The sequence below is a fragment of the Penicillium verhagenii genome, assembly GCF_028828195.1.
Source record: "Penicillium verhagenii strain IBT 33310 chromosome Unknown utg000011l_segment0_segment0, whole genome shotgun sequence".
Lineage (NCBI taxonomy): Eukaryota > Fungi > Ascomycota > Eurotiomycetes > Eurotiales > Aspergillaceae > Penicillium > Penicillium verhagenii.
In genome coordinates, this window is record NW_026643175.1 from 622,220 (window position 1) to 643,944 (window position 21,725).

Consider the following 21,725-nt stretch of genomic DNA (forward strand, 5'->3'; position numbering starts at 1 on the left):
AATGGTAATGAGGAGGTGAAGAAAGGGCAATTGTATGGCATTCTTCTTCACCAAGCGGAATGGAGAGGGGAAAGGAGGAAGGAAGGAAGGAATGAGAGAGAAGCTCTCACTTCCCTAAACTAACTACAACCCTAACCCTCTCACACACAAAACCAACCCAACCCACGCGCTGGAGCATCTAGGAGCAGACCATGTGACATCACATGGTTCACAATCTCCAACACCTTTGCATCAGTGCCTTGAAGTCACTGTCTTCCAGAAGCTGCGCGGCACTGAGACGTTTCTCGGGGGAGTAGACAAACGCCTTTCGCAAGACAGATATAGCGAGATCTTTCTCAGCTTCGTCCATCTCAGGCCGACGCATAGTGATTCGCTTTCTGAGTTCCGCATTCGGGAAAGGCTTCTCAATGTCCTCATACCACGAATCCTCAATGATGGGGTCATCGCAAAGACCTTTCCAACGCGCAGGTAAAGGGCCTAGGATCTCGAAAAGATCACCGATGATTCCACCCTTGGCTGTAGAGAAAAAAGGCGGAAAGTCCAAGTACAGTTCCGAGAATATAATCATATAGCTCCACATATCGCACGCAAAGCTCGGGGGTTCATTGTGCAATCGGTCTGGTGAACAATACAGGGGTGGTGGAAATCCCGGCATGGCTTCGTATGTGGGGTCGCCTAGTTTGGTCGAGATTCCAAAATCTCCCAAGAAGATATCATCTGTGCGCAACTCAGTGGGAATCTCAGCAGGCCGAACGAGCTCTCCCTTTTTCCAGAGCTCGGGTTTGACATATGGTATCCGCATTTTCAATGGCCGATTGAATTTCTCGTACTTTTCCGCCCGGCTTAGACCACTAAGGGATTGAAGCCCCCACATACAGTTGGCATCGCTCAAATCTAGTGACGTATTAGATTATTCTACCAATAAAAAACCCATCAAGAATGGAAAAGGAGAGCCACTTACCACGATGAACAATTCCAACTTCATGCAAGGCCTTCAAGGCCTTGAGCAATTGAAGAGCAGCGGACATTCGAGTAGTCATCGACATCCCCTCCATAACGATCCATGATAGAGTGGGGCCCACTAAGGGAAGAACGTGGATTGTATGAAAGTTAGCATTGTCCTCACGAGGGAGAATAAATGTGTCCAGGGCCACCAAAAGATGTGACCTGTCCTGGATGTGCTGCCGAATCTCAGTCTGAATGCGCGTCTCATTCGTATCATATCCCCCGAGCGACAAGACCTTCAGAGCAACATCTTTCCCGTCATGGAGATCATGGGCCATCCAGACCGTAGAAAACCCTCCATGACCAAGCTTGTGTTCGACTAAGTATCGCCCGTTAAGCAACTCGCCAATGTACACTGGGTAGAAAAGTTCGGTTTTTTCGCTGGCAGCGTAGTTATCCCAGGGCTCGTTCTCGAATTCAACATTGCCCTCCTCTTCTGCGCCCTTAGCGAAGTCACCGAATTCCGTATCCTCAACCTGGGAATCTTGGACAGTTTTTTTAGTGATCGCTTCAGGTGTCTGAGCATTCGATTGTAGAGACTCAATTAGCCCTCGTATCGCCTGAATGCTGTCTTCATGTGACTGGATGCTTGTTTTGTGATTCTGAATGCTCGCTTCATGGTCCCGAATACTTGCTAGTAGTTTTTGGATGGTCGTTTGAGTCCCCTGAGGGTCCAACGCTGGTTTTTGCGTGGCCAACATGTTGATTTCAATCTCTGCCTTGACGAGTTATCGCTGGGAAGCGGGGCTGGTGAGAGAAAGCCGAGCGATGGATCCGATACCGATACAGGGAGAAAAGCAAGAGATGGCGAGAAGTTAAGCTCGCGCGGATAGCACCTTCCTGGGCAACTTCTTGTGATTAAGGCCAAAAACCTATGATTCTGAGACTTGGAGATGGGTAGGTGATGTAAGAACTCACTGAAGTGACCTCGAATATCGCTTTCCTAGAAGCCGTGGGGAATCGAAGGAGAAATGAGCACGTAGAGGTCTAATGGAAGCCCAGAGAACTACCAGATGACTTGTAGAAAGAAAGAAGGAGTGAAGGTTGATTTTGAATAAGCGACAGCCTAAGTTTTGCCCGGATGTTTGTCAACAAGTGAATTTCGAGGGAAAACGTTACTTTCAGAAGTTGGGTGGTTCGTGTAGCTACCAAACAAACACCAAGCGCAAACGCTCATAGACGCGCTCCGGGATACATACTGGTACGTACACAGTGCTGCTCAGACTGCTTGTATATACACACAGCAAGTGTAGACGCGTTTATGTCGAACTTGGTCAACCAATAATACCGTGACTACAAGGCTAAATACCCTCTTAGGCCAGCGTGATATATCAAGAATCCGATACTACTAGAGGTCAGATGAAGGTAGGTACCCAGATACAATGAATACTATACGAAAACCAGTTCGGATCTCACTGGGATTTCTTTACTCTTCTCTCACTTAAATGTCCTTGTCGAGCTGCCCTTCTCTTTCTTGTCGAGTACCTACCACTTACTTCTTGCTTTTCTTCAAGTCTCTTCTCTCACCTCGACATTTCTCTTTATCCCCCAAAATCTGATCTATTACTTTCAGTTCCATCCGCATCTTCGTTCTCTTCAATCCTCATATCCAACTGCAAAAATTCACATTTGCTCTAAGACGCCCAAAGCTTCCACAATGGCGTTTCCAAACTCCCTTCCCGCAGATCAGTGGGCAGGAAGCGTTGGGGAAGTTGAGATTGAATGGACGCTGGCTGCCAAAAATTGGCTTCCGGCGACAGCGGTTCAATATAAAATAACAAGCACTGAGATGAAAGCAGCCACTGAGCATCTTTCCATGCAACTCGCAAAAGAATTACGGCAGAGAAGAATTCTGATCCGGTATGTTACCGTCTGCTCTCACCTAGCCTAGGTGACTGGTTATCATTTTAAGTACTAATACCATAGTTCTCTTTCAGCGGGGCCTTTCACAACACAACAACAATACAGGCTGCCAAGGTATATGATGGATGCCACATCACAGTGGCTCTTAGCGGAGTATCGGTGCACATCTATGTCAACCTTGTGGTAGGGCTCCCAATTCAGGATGTGCAGATTATTAGAAGAACCCATATCACCAATGGCATGGTCGTACCCTTCTAAACACCATAGGAAGAGGGTAACACATCTTATGAGGTTATGAAAGCTCTACGCTGCTGATGATTCTATCATCTTCTTTCCTCCCCCAGGTGCCTCTAAACCACGACGCTATTGGGTCAAATGCAGTATCTCCGGGCCGCAATACCCTAACTACCAGAAAGGCCATTCATACCCAACGCATCTTTATCCTTGATAAAAAGAAAAAAGAAAAAAGAAAGAAAAGAAAAGAACTGCCGGAACCATGTCACAACTCACAAGTGAGAAACAGCCACATAAGCCTTTCTGAGAGATAGATTGAGAATTCTCTCCATTAGGATTTGAAATGTGAGGTCCGGTAGGGCATGATTGGTGTTGATGAGATCTAATTCGGCATTGCATTGAGGCTTCACATCTGAAACACCTGGTTCCTTGGTATATGCACATTGCCATAAACCTGAAATGGCTCGTTAAATTAATTCAATTGCCTTTCGTACTATTCTACATCCTCTTTTGAGCCGATAAGCCGCTACCCTGTTGAGCTGCACTCCGTTGCAGTAACGGCATGGATTTGCCAGGTTGCCTTGATTGTTTATTGCTCCTGGCCCCTAATTGTTAGGAGTTTGATCTAAACACCCCCCCCCTCTCATGCTAACACACCCCCACATGACCTACTAAGCCTAATCAGGATATATTGATGCCTGAATTCTCCTCATCCTGCTTTAGGCAGTCATATTTTTGCATGGTGCAGGAATCTTTTTTTTTTTTTTTTTTTGGCAAGTCGACCGCAAATCCATGAGAGATCTCATATTAATGCTACAGAGGACAGAGCTCCTACAGCACTAGGAGACCAGAGTCCAGAGTCACCCGATCAAAACTCATGACACAATTGCCTTCCATCAGCACAATTGAGCCCCGCAGCCACACGGAATATCATTGGTTTAGCTGTGGTTTAGGAAGGTGATCTCGGACCCACGCTGACCATCTAGGAACATAATCAGCTCGAAATCTTGCATTATGTTTCGAGAATCATTCGCAAAGGAAAGTGATGATAGCACGACCTCTTGTTATTGGATCAATGGAGGTAGATAGCTCTGTCATTATGGTCTATCTTCCCCACGTTAGGATACAGTCGAATTTTGGTTTCATTTGTCCATAAATGGGCCTCTCCTCATCCAAATTGCCATTTTTGACAAACCATTCTGAACATTTTTGACAGTTTCATAAAGAAAAACTTTCACCAAGACCGTGCTTACTGACTTTACTCTTTCAAAATGGCCGATGGTATTGATCTGTCTCTATTAAAAGGAACTCCCCTTCAGAGAGAACAGACTTCATCTGCGCTGCTCAATGGCCTCAAGACACGAGGAGGTGTCAAGCTCAAGAATCATGGTCTCTCTGACAAGCTGGTGTATGATCTTTTTGACTGGGCGAGTGCAAGATTTTTTATCATTGACCCAATTTGTCTTCTGACCATGGTTGACTCTTCTGTGAAGACACGCAAGTTCTTTGCCCTGCCTTATGAAGACAAGATGATTGCCAAGCACCCTCCCATGGCAAATCCCAACCGCGGATATTGCTATGTTGGACAGGAATCCATTTCAACAATCAGTGGTTATGAAAAAGGCCTTCCGCAGGACAAGTTTGTTCGTGACATTAAGGTAAGACTAAACCACTATGTCTTTTATATCATCAATCCATGTAAATATACTCACAATCTTGCAGGAAACAGTCGACTTCGGTTCCCCCCGTGATACGCTGGTGGACAATATCTGGGTACCAGAGGAGAAACTTCCAGGTTTCCGCAAGTTTATGGAAGACTTTTACGAAACATGTTTCAAGCTCGAGCTCGAGATTCTTGCTGCACTTGCCAAAGCCCTCGGTGTCGACGAGCAACAAATGGTGACCCTGCACAACAAAGCTGAGAACGAGTTCCGCATTCTCCACTACCCAGAGGTTTCCGCATCGGAATTAGCCGATGGAACTGCAACACGCATCGCAGAGCACACGGACTTTGGCAGCATCACAATGCTTTTCCAAGATTCTGTTGGTGGCCTTCAGGTCGAGGACCAGCAGAATCCGGGTGTCTTCCGTGGAATTGAGTCGGCGGATAAGACAGAGATCATTCTCAACATTGGTGACTCGATGCAGCGTCTGACAAACGATACCTTCCGCGCTGCATGTCACCGCGTCACATATCCACCTTCGGTTAAAACGGGTGTAGACGAGGCCGTGATCCCCGAGCGATTCTCCATTGCATACTTTGCTAAGCCTAACCGCACAGCATCGTTATTTCCTTTCAAAGAGTTTATTACGCCTTCAACACCTTGCCGGTATGATGATTTGAATGCATGGGATTATCAAAATCTTCGAATCTCTAAACTCTTCAGATAGTCAGGCTCCTAGATCCAATAATTATTTTTATCAACTTCCAGAATGTATAAAAATTGAATGACTATATCCCATGCTATCAATTATATCTTTATCTTAGCACCTCACATGCAGTTACGTACTTTGAAATGCCGCGCTAGGTGGGATAATAATGTCAGAATTTACTTTTCGAAACACGTCATCTTACCAATAAGCATAACAGCAATATAGGCTATCGACAATATAATGTCTGTGGATCTGACCTTTTTAAGCACTCAAGTGCTCAATGTTGAATGTGCTTTTACTTTGAGTTATCTCGGAGTTTCCTGTACCTTCTAACCTTGGAAGGTTCCATTTCCTTTGCTGAAAATCCCCTATTCAATGTTTTCAATGTTAGCCGTACCATGCCATACAAACGCGCATGAAAAATTACTAGGGCAAAGGAACAAACAAGAAACAGCTGGATTTGTCTTCGGGTACGAGCTGTCACATACACATTTCACTGTAGCTTGAATCGAATGCTGTCATTGTATTGAATTTTTCCAAGTCTTACAGAGTCCCTTGACATTTCCTTTTCATCTCGCTACGCACCTTCCAAAAAACACCTTCCTACACGTCCATTCCCCAGAATTTTGCATTTCAGATCGGCACATCTCACACTGATTTCCACGGGTCTTCAAACTTCTCAACATCCCACCCCAGCACAGAAACCAAAGAAAGTAATTCGGATTTCCACGAGCTGCAATAAAAGCGGGCCCCACTAAGGACTCGATCCTTACACAATGCCAGACCTGGAAATGAGATGGGTGGATTTGGACAACCCAAGTCCAAGCTTCAATATCGACTCGGACGTCGATACCGCTAAAGAGGATGAAATTGGTGAATCCGCCAATACAGCATCCTCCACTCTTGAGACTGGCATGGAGTCTTTGGAAAACGCCATGCAATCCCTGGCAATCAATAACTCGGCCGCAAACACAGCTTTCCTACAGTTTCAGAGCTGTTACACTAAAACCCTGTCCGAGAGCGCATCAAATGCCCAAGAGTATGAAGACCTAGACCCCCAAACTCCTGAGATACTGTTAAGCTGACACCTGGCTCAGTGCAGTTGGTGATTTTGACGAGGAAATGAGACAATTTATCCTTAAAACACGTGAATTTGCGCCGGAATCGAAGGAATTGTCTGAACTGCTCGACCAAATGAAGCATGTGCGAAATGATGAATGGAGCCTGGAGGATCGATCTTCGGAGCTCGCAGAACAATTCGCGATTCTGCGCCTCCAGATCGAGAATCGGAAGTGCGAAGATGCCTATCTGCCAGGGTTCACGGTCTCGTTCAAAGAGGATGATGAGCTGAAAGAGGCAGTATGGGAACTAGAATCACGCTTTCGCATCCACATGAATATGCTGGAAGAACTTCGGAATAAGCAGTGCGAACTGTTGTTGAAGGGGTATCATTTGCAGGCGACGATTGGCCTTGACTAGCATCGGTGACGACTCTTGGGACTTGCAAGTCAAATTTCACATCAACGAGGGAGTTTATCGATCCAACGTGTGTAACTTTTTTTGTTTTTTGTTTTATCGCTGTTTCATTTTATCACATTTAACGAATCTTAAAAATTGAGCAGGCGCTTGAGCAATGAAAATGTGCATTATCTCGACATAACTTTTATACCTGAATGAAAGTAACCTCTGCCTAAATTTCTTGCTCATCCTCTTCTGGGTCTAAGTCTACCTCCGGCTCTTGGACCACCTCAGCCTTGGGTTTGGGTGTCGGCTTCGACTTCGGCTTTGGTACATAAGGTTGCCGATGCATTGTTCCCCAGAACTTGCTAGTCTCTTGGACATAATCCGTCTTGTCCAGCGTAGGTTCCCACTCGGCTTCATGCAACTGTGCGATTTGAAGATAGGGCGATAGAGTGTGGTTGAGATGTTCGCGCGGAGTGCCGGGGAAATGAACCAGCAAATCTCCAGGGTGAACTTGGAAATGCGCAGGCGAGTCCTCATTCTGTGACCTCCCATCTTCTGATCGCATATAGGCGTTGAACCATCGCAGTGGACAGTATACAACAGATCGGGCAAATATTTGGTTCTCATTCAGTAGGTTACTTAAGGCCGATTGGTCGGGCCAAAATAGTTCGATGTCTGGATGGACGATTGGGTAGGCGATTGCGGCGGATAGTAGGTTCACGGACCATTCGTGGACGCGGATGAAGAAGACTCCGTTGTTCACTCCGTTCCAGTCTTTTGAGAGTAGCATGTGCACATTTCCAAAGTGATCGGGTGGAAGGAAGACTTCGAGGGGCATATTGGGATTCATAAGGACTGTATCGCTGTCATGCCAACTATTTAAGCGAAATATCGATTAGTTGTGGTCGCACCAGGAGAGAGTTTCAATAGAACCAGTGATTCTTGACGTACAAAAGCCACTCTAATCTTTGGCCTTGTGGCTTTGCCAATTCTTGGAGAACGAGGGATAGAAGAATGGCATATTTGTTGAATGTACCGTCAATAATAGGTTGGCGGAGAATAAAAGCCGGATAGTTGAATCGTCTGCCGTGTAGTTCATGTGTTTGTAATGCATCATGGTATACTGTACTGTTGCCGTATATCATAGTAACTTTGCCAATCGTCGGCTGTATTCGAGGAAAGCTGTTGGCTAGAGAGAAGTCAGATTGGTGAGTAGTAGTATGTATATCGCGAAGCCGATGATGCATGTGTATGCACGCACTGTATAAGTCAGACAGTTTCAAAACCCCCCAAATGCCCAAAACCGCCAACGCCAAGTGCTGCCATAATTTTGACCCTCCGCGAGGAATTTTGTAGATTGCTTTCGACATGCTAGACTCTTTGCTTTCTGAGCGCCCGCGCATGGGTATGGGAGGAACGAAAGCTGGCACCGACGCAAGGCTACACGGCCCTGGTCCCCTTATCTATCCATCTGAGCCCTACATTTCCTGTCCCCACTACGCCAAATCGAAATCGAGGCTCCCTCAATATCAGCTGGTGGTACTGAAAATCATGCCAATTGACACGATCTATTGACGGATGTGGCGCTGAATGCATTCAGGGTTCGCTGAAATTGCCGATGAGGATGAAAATAAGCGATACAACTCTATGTAGTGGTTCCCTCGGATAAGCCCGAGCAAAGCACCGAGTGAGGTACTCCATACTGAAGACGCCAATCTTTCCGCCGAGCCCTAGGCATGGGCGCCGCCAAGCTGCAGGTACCCCCGAAATGAAGAAAATGATTGGCAGCATTTCACCATGAGCTCCACCCTGTAATCATGGCGTTTGATTGGCTGTATCAAATACATCGTCCTCCACCTTGCAGCCAATCAGCCTCCTGTTTATGTCGGCCTTCAATGCCTGTCCTAGTTTGGGGTGTTTTTCTTGATTTTACATTGAGGTCTTTCTACCTCCCAATCCACTTGGTTCTTCCAGTCACGACAAAGGCATTGTGTAGCGACGAAGCACATGACTCAGAGGAGAAGACTCTAACTGGTCGATGCAAAGAGGCCGTTTGAATCACGTGTTTACTCACAGTGTGTCACGTGGCTCACGCTCTAGGGGACATTCGCCCTCGCGAGTCATGACCAGTGATCTAGAATGCACACAAGAAGACTTCAAAAATTATGCTCCGGCAAGTGGCAGGTGGCATATCGCGCTTAACCTATAATGGCCAACACTGAGGAGCAACAGAGGGGGAAAAGATCTGATCCACCAATCAGAATTGATCTTTCAATTTTCACGAGAAAACCGGTTTCCAGATCGGGGTCCCCCTCAAACATTCAAACATGATCTGATCCATCGTGGGCTTGAGTTCTATGCCAAACAACTATGGCAATAGACACCGGACCAGCACGTCCGCGTGAATCTAGGATTTACTCAGAGCAAGACAGAATCCGAGATCTATCAAGGTGGGCGCTCGTTTCTTATCTAACCTTGCCGCCACATGCTGATCATAATTTCCAACGGTTTTTAGATATTATTGTACATTCGATCAAGATCCACAATCAATCAGCAGCCCTCGTCTCTCGCCTGATTCTACACTCACTGCGCTCACCCAACTCGGCGTCTATCGCTTTGGGTGTAACCGATCCTTTGTCTCCATCATTGATGGTGAACAACAGCACCTCATCGCAGAAGCAACCGCGTCAACCTCTTTGCGCAACGAAGATCAACACCTCCCTGATGATGGGATCTACCTCGGCGTTCGGACATTGGACCTGGAATGGGGTGTCTGCCCCCATGCTATACGTCTCTTCACAGGACAGGACTCCTCACGGGTGACGAACACGACAAACATAACAGCAAATCGAACTCGCAATATCATCCGCGACTTTACCGTGGATGATTTCTACAACACCCGTCCATATGTTCTTGAATGGCCATACTTCCGATTCTACGCCGAGGTCCCCCTATACAGCCCCTCTGGATATGTACTCGGCTCATACTGTGTGGTGGACAACAAAACCCGCACCCATTTTGGAGATGAGGAAGTTGCTGCGCTTCAGGAGATTGCCGATGCTATTTCTCAACATCTTGAGAATGTTCGGGTCGCTCATTATCACAATCGCGCTGAAAATCTGGTCAAGGGCTTGACAAACTTTGTCAAAGGACATGCGGAATCTGGCATCCCAGACCATCTCGAGCAACTTTCAGCCCCGGAAACCCTGAATTTTCATAACCTGAACTTTACAAGTAATGCCATTGATTCAACTCAGCCAGTTACGTCGGCTTTGACTACTAAATCATCCAACACGAAATCAACATTGGATCAATCGTCTCTAGCAACCAAGGAGGAGGAGCCGGCCATTTCTCTTTTCTCGGAGGCCAAAGATTCGGAAATGACACGACCGACGACACAGCCATCATCGCTTGCTCCAGGCTCACCGGAATCTGCAGAACGACTATGCAACGATTACTTTGGTACGGAGTCAGCTATGGAAGATGTGCCCATTGCAGAACGTGTTGCTGCCATATTTTCCCGGGCTAGTGAACTTTTGAGAGGTTCAATGGACTTGGATGGTGTGGTCTTTCTCGATGCACGTCAAGGCGACTCAGCATTGTTAGTATCATCCCTTGAAATCGGATACCCTCCCCCTAACACTATATAGCGACCTCGGGGATGATTTTGAAAACGGAGAGTCTCCCAAACTCGGGGACTCTGAGCCTGTGACTAATCCGCAGCCTTGGTTGCTTGGCTACTCTGCCGAGCAATCGTCTGATAACAAAGAAAGGCTATGCCGCTCTTTGAATTGTTTGACCACCGACTCTCTCAGTTCAGAATCTGACCTCGCCCTTTCGGAAGACTTCCTGCGTACCCTGATCCACAACTTCCCGAGCGGGCATATTTTTAATCTCGACGATGAACCCTTTGAGCCGGAAACATTACAGCAGCAGGTTGCTCGTCACCTTGCACAGAAGCTACCAGATGCGAAGTCCGTACTCTTCATCCCATTGTGGGATTGGAATAAATCACACTGGCTAGCAGGAACCCTGGTCTGGACACAGGAAGCTTGCCGCCCTCTGGGAATGGAGGAACTGCACTATTTCAAAGTATTTGGTGATTCCATCATCTCTGAGGTGTCTAGGGTGCACTTCACAGCGACTGAAAAATCAAAATTCGATTTTGTATCTTCCATTAACCATGAGCTTCGCTCTCCACTGCATGGTATCCTTGGAAGCACCGAGCTTTTGCAGACCATGCCACTCCAGCCCTCACAGCATGAAATGGTCAAAATGATAGACACTTCGGGCCTGGCATTGCTCGACACCATAGACCATCTGTGAGCTTACCAATCCTGGGGTCTGCAACTACAAAGACATACTGACGCAATTCCTCACAGATTGGAGTACTGCAGGATCAATGATTTGGCGACAGGAAAAAAACCAGACAACGCCAAAATAGGAAGAAAAGCTAGCGGTCAAGATTCGGACTTTGACCTTGGCACATTAATCGAAGAAGTTGCCACCGCTCTTTGTGCTGACAAAAAATCCCGATTCGTTCCCACTCTGGCTGATAAATCCACTACTGTCTTTGACACCGCTGGAGACCTTCATAGTACTAACAGTAACAATGGAGTTTCAATGGTTATTCGGGTTGACCAGCCTGACTTTTGGACTGTGCGGTCTGCCGCAACTGCCTGGAGAGGAATACTGCTGAATCTTCTTGGCAATTCAATGAAATGGACAAATAGAGGCCTCATTGAGGTTACATTGTCCAAAACGAAGTCAGATAATACTAATAACAGCTTGTCTTTTGCCCACTTATGCGTGAAAGATACCGGAAGTGGAATTTCACGGGAATATCTCAAGAACCAGCTGTTTTCCCCATTCGCCAAGGAAGACTCACTCTCGCCAGGAGTCGGGCTTGGCCTCAGCATCGTACGGAAGTTCGTCAAATCCCTAGACGGTGAAATTGACATCAGAAGCGAGCAGGGCGCAGGCACCCAAGTGGATATCCGTATACCTGTGAAATACCACAGACCAGCTCCCTCCGCCGAAGTAACAGATTCTTCATTGCTTTCAGGATCTTCAACTTCACCGGTCCCGATCCGAGCATGCCTTATTGGGCTACACGGGCAACCGGCCTTGCATGATGTCCCAACTGGGATTTTGACTGTCGACGCCAAACGAAAGTTGGCCATCCAAAATGCACTGTTTGATGTCTTTATGACAAAACTAGGATGGGATCTTTCGACAGCAAAGTCTCCACATGAAGAGCTTGGTGATGTGGTGATAATTGAGGGAGCTGACCTCCACAAACTGTTAATCGAGGAACCAGAGATGGCCAGAAGTTGCGAAAATGTCTTGAAATTCTTCATTGTCCTTGACGGAAAAACATCACCTTTGACAGGTGACTTACCGGACAATTTCATACGCGTATCTCAACCGTGCGTTCAAGAACCCCTCTCCTATACTCTGTTGTTCATAGGTCAACTAATTTTTGTTACAGATTTGGACCCAAATCTCTTCTTGATGCAGCGGAAAGATTTATGAAAGTTTACAAGACGCCACATTCACCGGCAACTACTGAGATCGCTCCGGTTTTGTCCATAATACAGCAAGATCCGCCCTTGGAAGCACAATTGAGCTCTAGGGACACACCGGAGATTATTGTCCTGGGAGACGACCTCGCGGTCGCTAATGTTCTCGATCGACCGGAAATCATTGTCCCTCAAATTGAGACCCAACCAAAGCCAATTAACGTCCTTATTGTGGACGATAACTCTATAAATCTTAAGGTGCGTGAATCATATGCAAATCCCCATGATATCTACCATACCCTTGGGGGCATCTAAACTGACTTCTATAATATTAGATCATGTCCACTTTCATTCGAAAAATTGGATGTCATTATGAAACGGCACTCAATGGACTTATAGCCCTTGAGAAGTACGAGAGTGCCAAACAGCCATATGACTTTGTGTTGATGGGTAAGCGTCAGATGTAACGCATTCCTCCCCCTGGGACATTTCTCTAACATCAGCAGATATATCGATGCCCGTAATGGATGGACTCGAGGCAACGGAAAGAATACGACAACACGAACGCGAGCAAGGCCTCCAACCATCCACGATCATCGCCATCACAGCGGTCGCTTCCAATGATATACAAGAGGCTGCCTTTAAGGCCGGAGTTAACGATTACCTGGTCAAGCCACTATCGCTCGATAAGCTCCGTGAACTTATTCACGTATGAAGTCAATATACCACAATGCACACGAAATCAAGACTTCTAATTATAATTTAATGAGCGAATCGGAAATCTAACCGTTTGTTACCTTCTTCCTCTGTCGTTTTGAGATAGTGATTCTTCTGCTCCGCGCTCATGGAATTCCAAATCTGCTCGCGGGTTCTATTTCTCCATACGAAATAGCATTTGATGAAGATGGTCATCACAATATTCCAACCTACGACGGTAAGAAGAATCCTATTCCCCCTCCTATAGTAAGGTTTGTCATCATCCCGGTAGACCTGTGAGTAGATCAGTCACGTATTCATATACCACCGAAGGGAGATATTGCACTGACATTGGATGAAATGATGGCACCGGCTTGACAGATCATATTGTACACAGCACTCCCAACGGTGCGCGTGCGTACAGATCCAGCGTTACGTGAGATCAGACTCACTGCATAATTTTGTTAGTGATATGGCTTTTCAGAAAATTCATACATGCAGTTCTCACCGTTTATGGAATGTATGTATGGATGCCCAATTATAAGTACGGTGATTGCGTACCAGGCCCAGGGGCTTGCAGTTGATGGAAGGAATTCCAGTGCCAATAGAAGGGGAATGCACCAAAACGAATAGTAAAGAACAATAGCCATGCGATTGTTGATTCGTTCAGATACCCAGGACCAGAGGACTAGTTGGATCAGAAACAAAATGTATCCGGGGATAGTCAGCAGGTTAACTTGGAAAGTATCAAAGCCCAAAGACTTCAAGAATAGGGTCAAGTATGCGGATTGCGGGTGTGTAGGGATTAGCATGGTAATGCTGATAAAGTAAAGAGGCCAAAGGTCGTAGTCCATCAGACTGGCCCATAAAAGCTTTAATGTCAAGCCTTGTCTATTATGCATTCCGCCCTGGTTGAAATAGTCAGTTGAGCCTGGGATAACAGCCGTTCATGGGTTTGACTCTCACCTTGCCTGGGTCATCACGCAAGACACGGTTGACCATAATAACCTCCTCTTTCTCCGTAAACCAACCATCCTTTCCACGAAACCAGCTTGCAGTTTGCGTGGGACTAGGAGGCAAGTAGAACCACGAGATAAGACCAATAATAGCCGTGACAGTACCCTCAAGCACGAACAGCCACCTCCAGCCCTCCCAACCGCCTATCCCGCGCATATGAAGAATCCCGAAAGCCAAAAACGCCGCAACAATATATGTACCGTTCGAAGAACAATAAAACAGCGCGACTCGCATCGGAAGCTCCTTGTTCGTATAGAAGTAGGACAAATAAAGCAGCGCATCGGGGATAAACCCGCCCTCAACCAGTCCCAGCAGAGCGCGCGTCGCAAAGAAACTCTTCCGCCCGCTCACGAATCCCTGAGAAATCCCAATAACGCTCCAGACGACCATCTGTATAGGAATCCACCGGTCTGGGCCCAGTCTCTTCGAGAGCATTTGCGAGGGAACCTCGGCGCATAGGAAGCAGAAATAGAATATTGTCATTCCATAGTTATATTGGTTCGTTGATAGCCCCAGATCACCGAGCATGCCGTCAGATAAAGCTTGGGAGATATTGCCGCGGTCCAGCTGCAGAGCGAAAAACATCAGACAGACCCAAGAGCAGATTCGGTAGTCAAGCTAGGCCATATGTTGGTTAGTGGTGGATGTTCTTGCCCGTTCACTAGGGATGAAGAGTGAAATTCACCCTCCGGACAAGTCTCTGCTCTTCTTTCGCTGTCCATGTTGCTTTCGGGTCATATCGATGGTTCCCCTCGTATCCTGGTACAGGCGAGTAGTACTCCGCCGAGCCGCCTGATGCTATTGCCCCACTTTGGCTGTATGAATCGGATTCGGCTGGCGTGGATGGGGGTTGAAGGAGGGCAACAGAGGAGTCTTTTGCCTCGAAAGTGTTGTATAAGACCCTTTTTGACATTGTGGATGCTGAATATCGGATCGGTCTTTGTTTAGACTCGGGCGCGGAAATGGCAGAGCTGCTTCTGCCCGTTTGGCATTTATTGATCACGACATGTGCCATGTGACGGGAATTGCGCCATTCGTAGGCGGATGAGGATTCCCTGTGGAGACCATACGGATAGTGGGGAGTTGGAACTCGATAAGCTTTTATTTTGGATTATAGATCAGTAGAATCTGGAATAAATGATACCATTCGCAGAAAAATGCTGTGATCATCAAAGATCACCGTTTACTTCGATGGGTACACGCCGCGATCTGATTGGCTGGCGGGTAGCGTCCTCCAAGCCTATTGGTCAGTTGATCCCACCACCTGTATGAGGTAGAGGAAATACTGAAATACTAATTAGTAAGTATTTTTTAGGCTTAATCCTTGGACCATTTTGACGGTTGCACTTAAGAACAAGGAACATATAACATTAGTCAGATAGAGCAATACTTGGCTCACCAGGTAGGTCGAATGTGTACCTGTTCTAAAGTTTTCTTCAGTCTTTGTTCACTGAACGGTAAGATGTCGCCAGTAGTGGTTACTACAACAGAGTTACTGGCCTGAACAGATATTATTCCCTAATCTCCCGCGAAGCTGCTCAGGGAGAAGGATTAGTGCAAGTTCAGCAATACCTTGGAGTTCTTTTTGATGATCTTGTGTAATATCAAATCCTTCTAAAGAGAACACGAAGAACAAGTCTACGAGGGAAGGAGGGCGAGAACGTAATGTGGTAGTATTGGGTGCTGTAAGTAAGAAAGAAGAAGAAGAAGAAGAAGAGAAAGAGAGAACGACTCGGAGCTATCTACACAAGATAGAGTGATGATACAGGTCACATGACCAAACACTTCCAAACAGCGCTTGACTTAGTTAGTGCTTCTCACATTCCAAATTTTGAAATAGAAGTCCCAATTTCTACTAAGAAATCCTTGTTGGCTTCCAAGGTTACCCGTTCAAGTGGACAGGCTCACGGGCAGCCGGAACTGTTGTTTTTGCGCCACTCACACTGGGCTTTGATCTATTGTGGAGCGAAAAAAGATTCTGTTGATCTTTGAGATAGACTCAGCAAGTCCACTTTGGACATGAACCATTGGTTTGAATGACATAGGATCCGGAACTCGAAAAACAAATGGTACGTACCACCATTGATTCATACAGAACTATTCTCGCACTCGCTTTATCTTTCCGGGCAGAGACCAAGTCTAAAATATGTGGACTCGTGCTGAGTCGTGCATATAGTGTGACTTGGCAGTGTTCTCACGGTATTGAATTTATCCATCCTGCAACTTGGAACTGTCGGGCCCAGCGCCCCTGATGAACAACATTTGAACATTTGAACAGTCCAGAGATGTGATACCCCCAAATATGGACGGAAAAACACTATCCATCGTAAAATGTCAAGCACACAGCCCACCATCTAATTAACTGCCAAGGTTTTAGTTGAGCAACATTTGAACATTCATGCATGAATAGGCCGTCCTTCAAATGGGGCCCTCATACTGTAACATTTGAAGGGTCCACAATAGATTGTAGCCGGAGCTGGTGCAGATCCTTCCAACCTTGAAATGTTGGTGGATTCTGCAGTACAATCAGAGTACCTTGATCCGGAACTCCTCAAGGGGCTATATAAATTGCGTGCATAATATCTCAAGTTTAACTGGATATTGCGAGCTGATTGTCATCTCTTCTTCCTTTTTAGGATTGAAGAGGAAGAGAATTAAGCCGGTCTGTGTATCTGACCCACATGATCTGCCTATCACAGTCAATTATTTCAAAGGTAGCTTAGTTTTATATCAGGAACAAGACCCACTCAATAGACTTACTAAGGGAACAAGATAATAATAACCATCAAAACCTGAAGATAATATTTCTGCAATACGACATTCCAAGGCTGGTGCGGCTGGTGGATAAATGGGCAACACTCAATTGTCATCAAATGGCACATCCATGGGTCTTGAGCTAGAACCTTGGAAGGCCCCATAATGAGATCAATCGTCAATTCCAAAGGTGATCTCTCTCCGTTTCAAGCTATCCATTCCATGCCATTGCCGTGTCCAACTTTTTCTAGATGCAAATTGCCAGTACTGACTTCTCCAATACAGCCGACTGAATGAATCTGTAGATCCCGAAGTCTCGAAAAATAGCCGACCGGGCATGGCGCTGAAAAGTCCCCGAGTTGGATATTAACACGGGGACGGGTAGCCGAGATTCGGATTAGTCCGAATGATCTGTTGATCTTCGCCGTCGGTGGACCTACTAATTGCTGACGGAGTATTGCTGGACCCATGACAGGCTACTAGTATTCATTGTTAACCCGCAATCACTGGGCCACGTAACATACAGCGCTCGCCACATGCTTAGTGCCTCTATAAAGTCTTGGCGCATAAAGACCGATCCTTCTCTCCCGTCGGAGTTATCGTGACCCAGCACTGGAGACTACACATGAAAGGAAGGATCAGGAAGGGTCCATCACATCCAATCGCACGATCACGATTGGCAAGCTAACTCATAGAAATCCAATCATATTTACTGTTTTAATTGAGATTGGCAAGCTTTACTCCCGATTGCCAACCACATTTTGGAGTGAAACTCGCCGATGATGACTTCCATCTTGGCATTTTACACAATGCTCCAACACTGAGTACAGCATAGGTAAAGATTGTCGCTGACGGCTATTCATTCTCCCTAGACACTACCTGAAGGATTGAATATGGATAACCATCGAGGCTGTCGAGAAATATAAAAGGGTGCCCAATTCACCATTGATCAAGCTCGATAGCAGTATTCACTCTCACAACAATCTTGGGAAACTTCTTTGAGAATACTCTTCATCACAATGCAATTGACTCGCCTCCTCACGTTGGCCGCCATTGGTGGCCCCCTCATGGTTACTGCTCACCCAGGACACCACGAGGAAGACGCTTCTCCTGAGTTGAAGGCATACAAGCAAAACGTCCGTCGCTCCGCAGAGGGGTGTGCTTTGCACTGGGAGAACACCGGTGCTCACCAGCGCAACATTGCTCGCCGCCAGGCAACCATTTACATGCATCGCCGCCGTCTGCACAAGAAGGACACCAGCAAGGTGCTTAACACTTCTCACTACGAGGAGAACGTCAAGCTCAACTCTCCCTTTGAGGATTTGTGGTCCGCTACTAGCATTCCACTCAACCCAGAGGGCGAGAGTGGTCCTTACTGGGTTGTTGGAGAACGTCTTCGCTCCAACATCCTGGAGAGCCAGCCCGGTGTTCCAGTAATCATTGAGGAGCAGGTGAGAAACGACCCCTCGATCGAGATCTCCATATTGGCATTGAAGTTGACCTTTTCATGAACTAGTACATCGACGTTGAGACCTGCGAGCCCATCACCGACATGTTCGCCGAAATTTGGGGCTGCAATGCCACCGGTGTCTACTCCGGTCTCGTCGCTTCGGGCAACGGAAACCCCAGCGACCTCTCCAACCACGATACCACTTTCCTGCGTGGTGTCCAGCGTACCGACGAGGATGGCGTTGTTACTTTCATGACTCTATTCCCCGGTCACTACGATGGCCGCACCACCCACCACCACGTCGTTGCACACGTCAACACTACCTTGCTTCCCAACAACACCCTTGCCGGAGGCTACACCCCCCACATTGGACAGTTCTTCTACGATCAGGATCTTATCGAGAAGGTCGAGTCCACCTACCCCTACAACACCAACAAGATTCCTCAGACCCATAACAGCGTCGACCGTGTCTTTGAGCAGGAGACAGAGGGATCTACTACCTCCGACCCGGTTCTTAACTATGCTTACCTTGGTGACAAGATTGAGGATGGTATCTTCGCTTGGGTCCAGGTTGCTATCAACACTTCTGCTCACCACTACCCTTACTACACCAATGTTCTCACCTCCACTGGTGGCAAGAATGTTACTGGTACCGAGTGCGGTGACTACACCGAGATTGATGGTGGCAAGTGTTAAATTTCTTGATTCAATTAGCACCAAATGTGATTGAACATTTGGAGAATGCCACGCTGTGCAACCGATGATTCCCACGATATTTCAGATGCTGGAAGATTTGGGTTTGATGAAAATGGTTTCTGTCCTTTCCCTGTTGATAGAGAACCCAGGCTATTGGAGGGCTATATTATAAAGTTTTTAGAGATGTTTTTGAATTTACTAGACTTGAAGCCATTCCCGTTATTTGGACGATCGTTTGATGTGCAATTACTACTAGTAGGTACTGAGTAGAGTACTGCAATGCCTGTCTCACTGGCAAGTACTAATAAGTTCTGGGTATGTAACCCTTCTCAAGTACTCAGTAGATACCGTGCACAAGTACTGCTTACATATGTATGACATCTACTATACTCTTCCTTATTGAAAGTCCAAGTTTGCTATGTCAATTCTAGTGCTTACTAGTAGGTACAAAATCCTCCTAATTAAGTAAACTCCCAAGTGCCCTCGGGATCCTGCCCAGGTAAGCATACCTATGCTCCTTTGAACCCCACGGCTCATCATACATCATGAGTAATATTCTAAGATTCAGTGGGATTGCTTCAACTCGCGGTTCAAAGCTTGGCTACAGTTGCGGAATGTCTCGAATAATTTCATTTTCAATTTTTTAACCTTGTCAAGTACAGCAATTTGTTAAGCAAATCAACCCCTCATAAGTAGATATTAGGAACAATAACCATCGGCCCCATAAAAGTACAGATTAAGAAAACCAAATGATACTGCCAAGAAAAATAATAAACGATCCTTCAGTAATTCGCAAGTTCAAGAACGCAAGACATCAGTTTTGGGGAGTTGGAGGATCCACGTCATCAGAGTCAAAGTCTGTATCGCAAATGCGAGGGAAAGGATCTTCATCGAAATTCTCCCGGTATGCTTCAACTAGCAGAGTCTGGACACTCTTGGGCTGCATGTAAATCCCATATGAAATAACTTCCTTCTTATGATCAATTTGGTCAACTAGGCGGCGTCGATCACGCATCTTTTCCGTAACGACTTTCGCCTCTGGTGATCCAAGCTCCCTGTCAATTGCCTCAACCTCCGACATCAGTTTTGTCACATCGTTGAGCTCCTTTACTAGGGAGTGGTCAGGATTGAGGCTAATCGCCCCGTGAACTTCAAAAGTGACTTTGCGCTTCTTAGGAACTGTGGGACCGGAGTCGACTTCCGTAGAGATACCGGCAGTCTTGCGCTTGGCGGCTGGCTTGGGAGTCTTTGGCTGCGGCTTATTTGCCACTTTTTCACCAGCTGGTGCTTTTTTGGAAGAAGCTGGGCCCTTGGGCTGCTGGATAGTCTCAAGCTCATCTGGCTCGGATGATAAGACTGCTGCTTTGCTCTTCCTGGGCTTCCTCTTAGGAGCAGGCTTGGTAGCCGGAGTCGAGTCCCTGGGTTGAGATGGGGCTTCATCTTCCACAATCACCTCTTCCAGGACAGGAGACTTGGGCTTTTCGGGGACTTTGGGCTTGGGGGCAGCTTTGGCTCTGGGCTGCTTTTTAGCTTGACTGGGTTCCTTTGCATTTTCATTGCTTGGAGAATCTTCGGTCTCTTTGGCTGCCGCAGAAGCCTTGCTCTTTAAGGCGGATCTGGGTTTTGGAGGAGCTTTTGGTTTCGGAGGAGCCTTTGGTTTGGCCGAGGCCTTGGGTTTGGCTAGAGCCTTAGGCTTCTCTGATTCTAAAGCTTCAGTAACTGTGTTGCCTTTGTCCAGGATCTCCTTTGAAGCTGCGGTAGTCAATGCTTCCTTTTCTTGAGACGCGGGCTGTTCTTTAGACTCGGAGCTTGTAGGAACTTTGTCACCAGAACCATTTGGCTCTGGGGTGACTCCCGTCTTTTGCGTAGCTTTCCTCACTGGGGATTGAGCCTGTGGAAGAGCATCGGAATCGGGTGGGTTAATTTCCGACTCAGGGATCTGAGGCATTGTTTCATCACTGACTCCGCAGATTTCGGGAATCTTGGGAGAATCATTGGTGATATGAGGCTCAGTAGGTGCCCGAGTATCGTTTCCGACTTTCACCTCTGTAGTGCCCTTAGGTTTGTCAGCTTCGAGGTTCTCAGGAGCTTCCGGTTGAACTGTCTTTGCGTGTTCCATGGCAGGATTCATCTTGAGAGAATCCTCAATATCGAAATAACCGTTTGTTTCCAAAGAACTCTCGAGCTCTGTGGAAGGTGACGGTTGAGTCATTGTTTCATTGCCAGGAGTCTGGCTAAAAGGCTTGGGTTGAATAGCAGATTGGTTGGGGGATTGGTTGGGGGACTGATTGGAAGGTTGATCAAGATACATGGTTGGCAGCCAGAACTGGACTTGGGCAGTTAGAGTCAGTAAGTCGGTTAAGACGTTGAAAGAGAAATGATATGACTTGCTTGAGTTGCCTCTGGAAACTGTAAGGCTCAGCTCAGTTGATTGAGCGAAGTGTAACGAGATTGGAAATATGCCGTAAGACGAAGCTATTGGGCAAACGGAATCAAGATTCAAGAATGTTGATGGTCAAGGTAGAGAAAGATCGAAGTTGAGAAACGTTGACTCGCTGTTATATAAAGTGGACGGAGCTAAGAGGGTTCAGTTAATTGGCAAACACCTCATGTGATTGAATTTTGTCTCCAATATTTTTCTCACTGGTAAC

The 21,725-nt window shown here is 46.6% G+C and overlaps 9 protein-coding genes across 9 annotated transcripts; 5 read left to right on the top strand and 4 right to left on the bottom strand.

Annotated features, from left to right (window-relative positions):
* Nucleotides 1–208: 208 nt before the first annotated feature.
* Nucleotides 209–1,706, bottom strand: N7466_010616 (uncharacterized protein; the record flags this gene model as incomplete). The annotated part of the gene is made up of 2 exons (XM_057170005.1): nt 209–894; nt 962–1,706. 2 exons carry the CDS (start codon nt 1,704–1,706, stop codon nt 209–211), a joined length of 1,431 nt encoding a protein of 476 aa, XP_057016614.1.
* A 956-nt stretch (nt 1,707–2,662) lies between these two features.
* N7466_010617 (uncharacterized protein) lies at nt 2,663–3,126 on the top strand (the record flags this gene model as incomplete). The annotated part of the gene is made up of 2 exons (XM_057170006.1): nt 2,663–2,865; nt 2,943–3,126. 2 exons carry the CDS (start codon nt 2,663–2,665, stop codon nt 3,124–3,126), a joined length of 387 nt encoding a protein of 128 aa, XP_057016615.1.
* A 1,247-nt stretch (nt 3,127–4,373) lies between these two features.
* Nucleotides 4,374–5,493, top strand: N7466_010618 (leucoanthocyanidin dioxygenase; the record flags this gene model as incomplete). Its single annotated transcript, XM_057170007.1, has 2 exons — nt 4,374–4,760; nt 4,825–5,493. The coding sequence occupies 2 exons, from the start codon at nt 4,374–4,376 to the stop codon at nt 5,491–5,493; spliced, it is 1,056 nt and encodes a 351-aa protein (XP_057016616.1).
* Nucleotides 5,494–6,251: 758 nt separating this feature from the next.
* On the top strand, nt 6,252–6,954 carry N7466_010619 (uncharacterized protein; the record flags this gene model as incomplete). Its single annotated transcript, XM_057170008.1, has 2 exons — nt 6,252–6,514; nt 6,573–6,954. The coding sequence occupies 2 exons, from the start codon at nt 6,252–6,254 to the stop codon at nt 6,952–6,954; spliced, it is 645 nt and encodes a 214-aa protein (XP_057016617.1).
* Nucleotides 6,955–7,165: 211 nt separating this feature from the next.
* On the bottom strand, nt 7,166–7,777 carry N7466_010620 (glycosyltransferase family 34 protein; the record flags this gene model as incomplete). Its single annotated transcript, XM_057170009.1, has 1 exon — nt 7,166–7,777. The coding sequence occupies one exon, from the start codon at nt 7,775–7,777 to the stop codon at nt 7,166–7,168; it is 612 nt and encodes a 203-aa protein (XP_057016618.1).
* A 1,532-nt stretch (nt 7,778–9,309) lies between these two features.
* On the top strand, nt 9,310–13,176 carry N7466_010621 (hybrid sensor histidine kinase/response regulator; the record flags this gene model as incomplete). The annotated part of the gene is made up of 7 exons (XM_057170010.1): nt 9,310–9,389; nt 9,455–10,540; nt 10,590–11,261; nt 11,322–12,368; nt 12,431–12,719; nt 12,797–12,911; nt 12,968–13,176. The coding sequence occupies 7 exons, from the start codon at nt 9,310–9,312 to the stop codon at nt 13,174–13,176; spliced, it is 3,498 nt and encodes a 1,165-aa protein (XP_057016619.1).
* A 47-nt stretch (nt 13,177–13,223) lies between these two features.
* Nucleotides 13,224–15,087, bottom strand: N7466_010622 (uncharacterized protein; the record flags this gene model as incomplete). Its single annotated transcript, XM_057170011.1, has 5 exons — nt 13,224–13,451; nt 13,508–13,608; nt 13,666–14,065; nt 14,124–14,792; nt 14,860–15,087. The coding sequence occupies 5 exons, from the start codon at nt 15,085–15,087 to the stop codon at nt 13,224–13,226; spliced, it is 1,626 nt and encodes a 541-aa protein (XP_057016620.1).
* Nucleotides 15,088–17,947: 2,860 nt separating this feature from the next.
* N7466_010623 (intradiol ring-cleavage dioxygenase) lies at nt 17,948–19,074 on the top strand (the record flags this gene model as incomplete). The annotated part of the gene is made up of 2 exons (XM_057170012.1): nt 17,948–18,379; nt 18,445–19,074. 2 exons carry the CDS (start codon nt 17,948–17,950, stop codon nt 19,072–19,074), a joined length of 1,062 nt encoding a protein of 353 aa, XP_057016621.1.
* Nucleotides 19,075–19,888: 814 nt separating this feature from the next.
* On the bottom strand, nt 19,889–21,385 carry N7466_010624 (uncharacterized protein; the record flags this gene model as incomplete). Its single annotated transcript, XM_057170013.1, has 1 exon — nt 19,889–21,385. One exon carries the CDS (start codon nt 21,383–21,385, stop codon nt 19,889–19,891), a length of 1,497 nt encoding a protein of 498 aa, XP_057016622.1.
* Nucleotides 21,386–21,725: the final 340 nt, after the last annotated feature.